The following is a 9,303-nucleotide window of genomic DNA, read 5'->3' as shown; positions in this document are numbered from 1 at the left end:
TCTGCAATAAGCCAGTACAGCCGGACCTCCTGCTCAGCAGGTGCCTCGGCCCCCCTTTTAAAACGATGGGGCCCGGGCCCAGTACAGGAGGGCAAGCTGTACTGCTGTACTGCCTTATCAGCAGCTCTGCCCATAACAGTATGCCCGTGCCAGGAAAGTCAATGGAGCCAAGTGCCAGAACTCATCCCCGCAGTGGGCTCTACTTTGAGACATTGATTTGTTGATAGAGAGGAGAGGGATTAGAACCCCTGTCAGTATTTATTGCTGTCTTTACCCCTGTTCGGGACATTTACCCTCTCTACTTCCTGTTTACCATCATCATCAAAAGTGAAAGTAAAAGAAAATACCAAGTTTTGGGTTGTCCCCAGAAAAGTACTAGAGGGGAAATCTTCCAATGGGGACACTGGTTCTGATGACCTGGGAGGTCCCCAAGGAATTCCCTTAATTTGTAGGGATTTCCTCTCACTTCCTGTTTGGCTATGGGACAGGAAGTCAAGGGAAATCTCCGCAAGGGGAAAAAATAAAAAAATATTCTGACACAGGTTATAACGCTTCCTTACTCTATGTAAACGGAAAAAAAAATCTTTTGCTTATAGTTCTACTTTAAGTAACAACATCCTCAGAGGTGTGAAGCACTGCAAGCCTCATACCTCATCAACAATACAATTATTACGTCATAAACTGAAAGGAGGAATTCAACAAAACAAATCTTTATTGTTCCACTGACAGGTGGACTTCAAGACCACCCTGCTTTACTTTCCATGTCACAATCTGGCACAAGCTGAGGAACGCCCCCCTCGCATGCTGCATGCTGAGAGTTGAAGTCCCCGGAGTACACAGAGACCAGAGAGTAGACTACACCCCCCAGAATGCAGAGCGGCAGGCCGGAAGTGAGGTAGAGGACGGAGGACACACCCCCCACGCAGGGCTGTGAGATCTGATGTGTCTGGTAGGAGATGAGGGGCTCAGGGATGTGCAGATCTCTGTACCAGCTGCTGATCAGCCATCCTCAGTGTGCCAGGCCGGCCAATCACAGCGGCTGTAGGAGAGGTGAGGTGATCTGATTGGGAGGCCGGGGTCAGTGGTGTCCAGAAACTTTCCAAACTCCTGGAAGGGTCAGAGAGGTCAGAGTGTCACTGCGGGTCTGTGCTGAGATACCGGGGGAGGGGTCACCATCAGTCACAGAGCAATAAAGTGTCACTCAATACATTTTGCAATTAGATGGTATGGGAAAGGTTGGGGGTTCCCATCACATGACCTGTGAAGCTCAGAGAGTTCCATCACATGACCTGTGAAGCTCAGAGGGTTCCATCACATGACCTGTGAAGCCCAGAGGGTTCCATCACATGACCTGTGAAGCTCAGAGGGTTCCATCACATGACCTGTGAAGCTCAGAGGGTTCCATCACATGACCTGTGAAGCTCAGAGGGTTCCATCACATGACCTGTGAAGCCCAGAGGGTTCCGTCACATGACCTGTGAAGCCCAGAGGGTTCCGTCACATGACCTGTGAAGCCCAGAGGGTTCCATCACATGACCTGTGAAGCCCAGAGGGTTCCATCACATGACCTGTGAAGCCCAGAGGGTTCCATCACATGACCTGTGAAGCCCAGAGGGTTCCATCACATGACCTGTGAAGCCCAGAGGGTTCCGTCACATGACCTGCTCAGAGAGTTCTATCACATGACCTGTGAAGTCCAGAGGGTTCCATCACATGACCTGTGAAGCCCAGAGGGTTCCGTCACATGACCTGCTCAGAGAGTTCCATCACATGACCTGTGAAGCTCAGAGGGTTCTGTCACATGACCTTCTCAGAGAGTTCCATCACATGACCTGTGAAGCCCAGAGGGTTCCCATCACATGACCTGTGAAGCCCAGAGAGTTCCATCACATGACCTGTGAAGCTCATGGGGTTCCCATCACATGCCCGGTGAAGCTCAGAGAGTTCCATCACATGACCTGTGAAGCCCAGAGGGTTCCGTCACATGACCTGCTCAAAGGGTTCCATCACATGACCTGTGAAGCCCAGAGGGTTCCATCACATGACCTGTGAAGCCCAGAGGGTTCCATCACATGACCTGTGAAGCCCAGAGGGTTCCATCACATGACCTGTGAAGCCCAGAGGGTTCCATCACATGACCTGTGAAGCCCAGAGGGTTCCATCACATGACCTGTGAAGCCCAGAGGGTTCCCATCACATGACCTGTGAAGCCCAGAGAGTTCCATCACATGACCTGTGAAGCTCATGGGGTTCCCATCACATGACCTGTGAAGCTCATGGGGTTCCCATCACATGACCTGTGAAGCTCATGGGGTTCCCATCACATGACCTGTGAAGCTCATGGGGTTCCCATCACATGCCCTGTGAAGCTCATGGGGTTCCCATCACATGACCTGTGAAGCCCAGAGAGTTCCATCACATGACCTGTGAAGCCCAGAGAGTTCCATCACATGACCTGTGAAGCCCAGAGAGTTCCATCACATGACCTGTGAAGCCCAGAGAGTTCCATCACATGACCTGTGAAGCCCAGAGAGTTCCATCACATGACCTGTGAAGCCCAGAGAGTTCCATCACATGACCTGTGAAGCTCATGGGGTTCCCGTCACATGACCTGTGAAGCTCATGGGGTTCCCGTCACATGACCTGTGAAGCTCATGGGGTTCCCGTCACATGATGTGTGAAGCTCATGGGGTTCCCATCACATGACCTGTGAAGCTCATGGGGTTCCCATCACATGACCTGTGAAGCTCATGGGGTTCCCATCACATAACCTGTGAAGCTCATGGGGTTCCCATCACATGACCTGTGAAGCTCATGGGGTTCCCATCACATGACCTGTGAAGCTCAGAGGGTTCCAACGCATGACCCGTGAAGCTCGGGGGGTTCCATCAGATGACCTTTGAAGCTTGGGGGGTTCCCATCACATGCCCTGTGAAGCTCAGAGGGTTCCATCACATGACCTGTGAAGCTCATGGGGTTCCCATCACATGACCTGTGAAGCTCAGAGGGTTCCAACGCATGACCCGTGAAGCTCGGGGGGGGGGGGGGGGTTCCATCGCGTGACCTGTGACACTCAGGGTGTTCCATCACATGACCTGTGAAGCTCGGGGGGGGGGGGGGGGGGGGGGTTCCATCGCATGACCTGTGACACTCAGGGTGTTCCATCACATGACCTGTGAAGCTCAGGGAGTTCCATCACATGACCCGTGAAGCTCAGGGGGGGGGTTCCATCGCATGACCTGTGACACTCAGGGAGTTCCATCACATGACCTGTGAAGCTGGGTGGGTGGGGGGGGGGATCCTATCCCATCCCTCCAAATGTATCTTGTGTTATTTTCCGCCCAGATCTCCATCTTGATTGGTTGCTGATCATTGCAGGGCTGTTTACTACGACAAAGCTCCTTTCCAGCTACGACGTCCGGAGGGTGGAGATAACACCGCCGGAGCAGAGGAAGTTAACCTTCGACACACACGCTCTGGTGTGTGATCTGGAGACTCATGGTAAGGAGATTTCACCATAATCCCCAACAATGTCAATGACTCCCTTGTGGTCTGTTATCTTATACAATTGTGAGTATATTATTCTATTTGATAAATGCAAAAAACCTTATTGATCCTGCCAGAAATCCAGTGATGTCCTGTACTACTAAGTTATCTCAATTGATGCTACCAGGAAATGTGTTCTGACCACTGAACATCTCCCACCATGCTGTGTAGTAGAGGAGAGGGGGAGGTGTTCTCTAGCCCTGGCACACTTCCTGTCCTACAGTTACTACTCTGCTTCTCTATAGATACAGTGCAGTGAGTGTGGTCATCCTAGGACAGCCATTACTAAATGGCAGACCATAGCCTGGACTGAGTGACAGTCTTTTCCAGAGTGCCAGCCAGTGAGTCCCTCCCACCTCTGCTACCATTGGTAGCTAGGACCGCTGGCATCCTAACAACCAGAGATGTCACATGCATGCCCCATCACCAGCATCATGGAACAGAAGTGGAACTTCCTCCACCCAGACCCGAAACCTGCTCTGACTCCTGGCTGCTCTCCTCTGTCTGGCACTAAAAGTTGCAGGGGGCGCTGTGATGGGGGACCTCTGATGTAAAGGGGCACTATGATGGGGGGGCCCTGATGTAAGGAGGTGCTCTGATGGGGACCCCTGGTGGGAGGAGGTGCTCTGATGGGGACCCCTGGTGGGAGGAGGCGCTCTGGTGGGGACCCCTGGTGGGAGGAGGTGCTCTGGTGGGGACCCCTGGTGGGAGGAGGCGCTCTGGTGGGGACCCCTGGTGGGAGGAGGCGCTCTGATTGGAGGAGGCTCTCTGATTGGAGGAGGCGCTCTGGTGGGGACCTCTGATTGGAGGAGGCGCTCTGGTGGGGACCTCTGATTGGAGGAGGCGCTCTGGTGGAGACCTCTGATTGGAGGAGGCGCTCTGGTGGGGACCTCTGATGGGAGGAGGCGCTCTGGTGGGGACCTTTGATGGGTGGAGGCGCTCTGATGGGGACCCCTGATGGGAGGAAGCGCTCTGGTGGGGACCTCTGATTGGTGGAGGCGCTCTGATGGGGACCCCTGATTGGAGGAGGCGCTCTGGTGGGGACCCCTGGTGGGAGGAGGCGCTCTGGTGGGGACCCCTGGTGGGAGGAGGCGCTCTGGTGGGGACCCCTGGTGGGAGGAGGCGCTCTGGTGGGGACCCCTGGTGGGAGGAGGCGCTCTGGTGGGGACCCCTGATGTAGGGGGACGTGGTGATGGCAGCAGAAGCCGCAGGGACCGGTCTTGTGCGGGGAGGATTAGGTAAGTATATCTCCCTTCTCCAGTCCACTAGACAAAAACAAGCAGTTAACCCTTCCTTTTTTTTTCCTTTAAACCAGCACTGTTCTCACCCGGCCTATAGTCAAATGATGGCCGGGCAAGACATATGTCTTTCCAGTTGGACGTCCTGCCAGGTGGCCTGCATTGTCATCAGCTGCGTCCACCAGATACAGCTGATGACAGGTTACTGGCACCATGTGATTCCTGTGACCAATCACAGCAGATTGCATGACAGTTGTACACAATGGATGACTTCCTTTCATGCCATTCATTGTGTACAATTGTTTTGCTAGCTATAATTGGTCACAATGATCACATGGTATAGACAGGGCCAATCATATCCCATCTGTACCATGTGTTTAGCTGTGGCCAATCACAGCTAATCACAATACAGACTGAATGAATGAATTTCATTCAGAAAAATCGGTTGCTTATAACAGCGAAATTCACTGTGACTATGTTAACATTGCATTGCTCTGGTCACAGTATGGTAAAAAAAAAAAAAAATAGGATATATGCGATACATACTAGCACATTATGCTGTTACTTTGCAGGGAACAAAAAAAAAGAAGTAAAACCCATCAGGGTTTACTTCCTCTTTAAAGTCCTTGTAAAAAAAATGTAATCCGTTTTGTAAAAAGATTATATAATGTGCAGTGTGCTTCCTTTTGTAACTTTATTGTGGAAAATACCTTATTTACAGCGCCGCTGGCCGCTCACGTGACTCGCCGGAGATCTCCTCCTCTCCTCCCGGCTGACGTCAGCGGCCCCTCCCTCTGCAGTGCTCGGAGCGGGGCTGGCGTCAGCGGGGAGCTCGGCCCCTCCCTCTGCAGTGCTCGGTGCGGCGCTGGCATCAGCGGGGAGCTTGGCCCCTCCCTCTGCAGTGCTCGGAGTGGGGCGGACGTCAGCGGGGAGCTCGGCCCCCTCCCTCTGCAGTGCTCGGAGCGGGGCGGACGTCAGCGTGGAGCTCGGCCCCCTCCCTCTGCAGTGCTCGGGGCGGACGTCAGCGGGGAGCTCGGCCCCTCCCTCTGCAGTGCTCGGAGCGGGGCGGACGTCAGCGGGGAGCTCAGCCCCCTCCCTCTGCAGTGCTCGGGGCGGACGTCAGCGGGGAGCTCGGCCCCCTCCCTCTGCAGTGCTCGGAGTGGGGCGGACGTCAGCGGGGAGCTCGGCCCCCTCCCTCTGCAGTGCTCGGAGCGGGGCGGACGTCAGCGGGGAGCTCGGCCCCCTCCCTCTGCAGTGCTCGGGGCGGACGTCAGCGGGGAGCTCGGCCCCCTCCCTCTGCAGTGCTCGGAGCGGGGCGGACGTCAGCGGGGAGCTCGGCCCCCTCCCTCTGCAGTGCTCGGAGCGGGGCGGACGTCAGCGGGGAGCTCGGCCCCCTCCCTCTGCAGTGCTCGGAGCGGGGCGGACGTCAGCGGGGAGCTCGGCCCCCTCCCTCTGCAGTGCTCGGAGCGGGGCGGACGTCAGCGGGGAGCTCGGCCCCCTCCCTCTGCAGTGCTCGGAGCGGGGCGGACGTCAGCGGGGAGCTCGGCCCCCCTCCCTCTGCAGTGCTCGGAGCGGGGCGGATGTCAGCGGGGACCTCGGCCCCTCCCTCTGCAGCGATCGGAGCGGGGCCGACGTCAGCGGGGAGCTCGGCCCCTCCCTCTGCAGTGCTTGGAGCGGGACGGACGTCAGCGGGGAGCTCGGCCCCTCCCTCTGCAGTGCTTGGAGCGGGGCGGACGTCAGCGGGGAGTTCGGCCCCTCCCTCTGCAGTGCTTGGAGCGGGGCGGACGTCAGCGGGGAGCTCGGCCCCTCCCTCTGCAGCGATCGGAGCGGGGCGGACGTCAGCGGGGAGCTCGGCCCCTCCCTCTGCAGTGCTCGGAGGGGGCGGATGTCAGCGGGGAGCTCGGCCCCTCCCTCTGCAGCGATCGGAGCGGGGCGGACGTCAGCGGGGAGCTCGGCCCCTCCCTCTGCAGTGCTCGGAGGGGGGCGGATGTCAGCGGGGAGCTCGGCCCCTCCCTCTGCAGTGCTTGGAGCGGGGCGGACGTCAGCGGGGAGCTCAGCCCCTCCCTCTGCAGTGCTTGGAGCGGGGCGGACGTCAGCGGGGAGCTCGGCCCCTCCCTCTGCAGCGATCGGAGCGGGGCGGACGTCAGCGGGGAGCTCGGCCCCTCCTCTGCAGTGCTCGGAGCGGGGCGGACGTCAGCGGGGAGCTCGGCCCCTCCCTCTGCAGTGCTCGGAGGGGGGCGGATGTCAGCGGGGAGCTCGGCCCCCGCCTTCGGCAGTATTCAGAGCGGGGAAGAAGATGGGTCACATGAGCGCCTAGCGCCGCTGTAAATAAGGTATTTTCCACAATAAAGTTACGAGAGGAGAGACGCTGCACATTATATCATTTATTTACAAAACGGATTACTTCATTTTACAATGACTGTAACCAAGGCTCTGATTCCATTCCTGCTTCATTCTCCTCCAGAGCATTCTCAAAGTGAAGCCTGGGGTCGAGCTTTGGGACAGAGCTGTATATATTTAGAAACTGCATGGATAGAAATACAAATTCTATGGAAGGAAACCCCATTGCAGCATGGATTTATTTTAATTTATTTTTTAATTACAGGTACTTATATAGCGCTGTCAATTTACTTATATATAATACATTTACATCAGTCCTTGTCCTCAAGGAGATTACAACCTAGGCCGTGTACACACGCGCGGACTGTTCGCCCAACCTTGTTCGTCAAACAGTTTGACAAACAGTCCGCTCAAAATTAGCATGGACGGACTTGACCACACACGATGAACGAACAGTCCGCTGAAACCGTGCGCGATGACGTGAACGGCACGTACGACGGGACTAGAAAAACGACGTCCTATACACTGCAATGCAACCTTCGGCGTGTAAATTCTTTCTGAGCATGCGCGAGACTTAGTTTGACGAACAAGCCTACACACGAGCGGACTGTCCGCTCAAACCAAGTTTCAGCGGACAGTTTTACGGGATTTCCGAAAAACTTTGTTCGTCAGACTGTCCGCTGAAGCCCACACACGAGCGGACTGTCCGCTGAAACACTGTTCAGCGGACAAAGTTGGGCGAACAGTCCGCGCGTGTGTACGCGGCCCTAAGGTCCTTTTCACACTGCCGTGACTTTATGCGATATTTCGTGGCATATGTGGCTGTGATTTCAGGGAATGCCAGTGTAAGCATTAGGTCTGTGGTCCTCAACTCGCATCAAAGTCGGACCAAAGTAATACAGGGGCTACTTTGAAGTCGGTGCGACTTGAAATCTCACAGATATGAATGGTCATGATTGGGAATCATGGCGTAAGACTTGTCATGTGACTCTGATGTCCAAAGTCGCAGGAAAAGTCGTACAAGCGTGAAAGGGGCCTTGCTCACATTCATAGATACACGTACTAGGGCCAATTTAGACAGGAGCCAATTAACCTACCAGCATGACTTTGTAGTGTGGGAGGAAATCAGAGTACCCGGAGGAAACCCACACAGGGGAGAACATGCAAACTCCAGGCAGGTAGTGCCGTGATTTGGACTTGAACTGATGATCCAAGTGCATTTCAGTTGTTTGCATTCATTTCTAAACTCGGATCACACCAATTGATCACTACCTGAAACTACTGATCAGGCTCACACCCGCTACATTGGCAGTAAATGAGTGATGTGACAAATCGTAGCTGCCATGTCTCTAATCTGCAGCATTAATAGTGTTGTATCACTCTGTGCGTGCAGCAGGAGGAGCAAGACTTCCTAGATCAAAAACAAAACTCCTTAGAGTAAGGTTCTGTTATACAGTATGGACCAGACTGAGTGCACACAACCAGAAGACACGTGTGTGTGTGTGTGTGTGTGTGTGTGTGCTCAGAGACCGCTAGAGCTGCGTAAAAATAGCGCTTCCCGCTTTGGGCAGAGTGATTGTTTAACATCATCGAATTATTTAATGAGTTCTCTCCTGAGTATCCAGTCCCTGATAGACAGAAAAATCGAGTGCGGCATCGATCAGAGAAGATCTTCCTGGCAGATTTGGTTGCAAGTGTGGCAGATTTATTGATCTGTCGCTGTACAAGGGTACGGCAAGGACACCGGATTGGTTTCCGCTTATCTTCCTGCCCTGACAAAGGAGCCTGTCAGCATGTATTGTTACCGCCATGCCCATTGTCTGTCTGTTTATAGGATCGCTGCTGGTTATCTCTTGTATGTTCATAAGGTGTGTCAAGGAACGAGCATTACCTATATTGTACATCCAGACTCCGCAGAGATTCAAAAAGAAAGTTTTATTATTGTTAGGACTGTTATTATAATTTTATATTATTATATTCTTTTTTTTTTTTTTCTCTATCCCTTCCTTCCTCCCCTCTCTCCCTCCTTTCTTTCCCTCTCCCTCACTCTTTCACTCCCTTATTTCTCCATTTCCACCGTCTTTCCCCTATACCATTTCTCTCTCTCCCTCTCCCCCCTCTCTCTCTCTCTCTCTATTCTCTCTCTCTCTCTCTCTCCTCTCCCCCCCTCTCTCTCTCT

At 54.4% G+C, this 9,303-nt stretch overlaps 1 protein-coding gene across 2 annotated transcripts in view; it reads left to right on the top strand.

The window, feature by feature from the left end:
• Positions 1 to 885: 885 nt before the first annotated feature.
• CCDC90B (coiled-coil domain containing 90B) overlaps positions 886 to 9,303 on the top strand; it is a 76,667-nt gene continuing 68,249 nt past the window's right edge. Inside the window, exons 1-2 of one of the 2 annotated variants that reach the window (XM_077451404.1) lie at positions 886 to 1,050; positions 3,379 to 3,501. In XM_077451404.1, the coding sequence (XP_077307530.1) occupies positions 957 to 1,050; positions 3,379 to 3,501 (217 nt within the window). In that variant the 5' untranslated portion in view covers positions 886 to 956. Of the gene's footprint in view, positions 1,051 to 3,345; positions 3,502 to 9,303 lie in introns of both variants that reach the window. The other variant, XM_077451403.1, reaches the window with a different exon arrangement.

Source organism: Lithobates pipiens, unplaced genomic scaffold (genome assembly GCF_037356315.1).
Source record: "Lithobates pipiens isolate NorthernLeopardFrog02 unplaced genomic scaffold, aLitPip1_a1.2 Scaffold_23, whole genome shotgun sequence".
NCBI lineage: Eukaryota > Metazoa > Chordata > Amphibia > Anura > Ranidae > Lithobates > Lithobates pipiens.
Note: the sequence above shows the minus strand (reverse complement) of the source record. Positions and strands in the feature narration are given on the sequence as shown.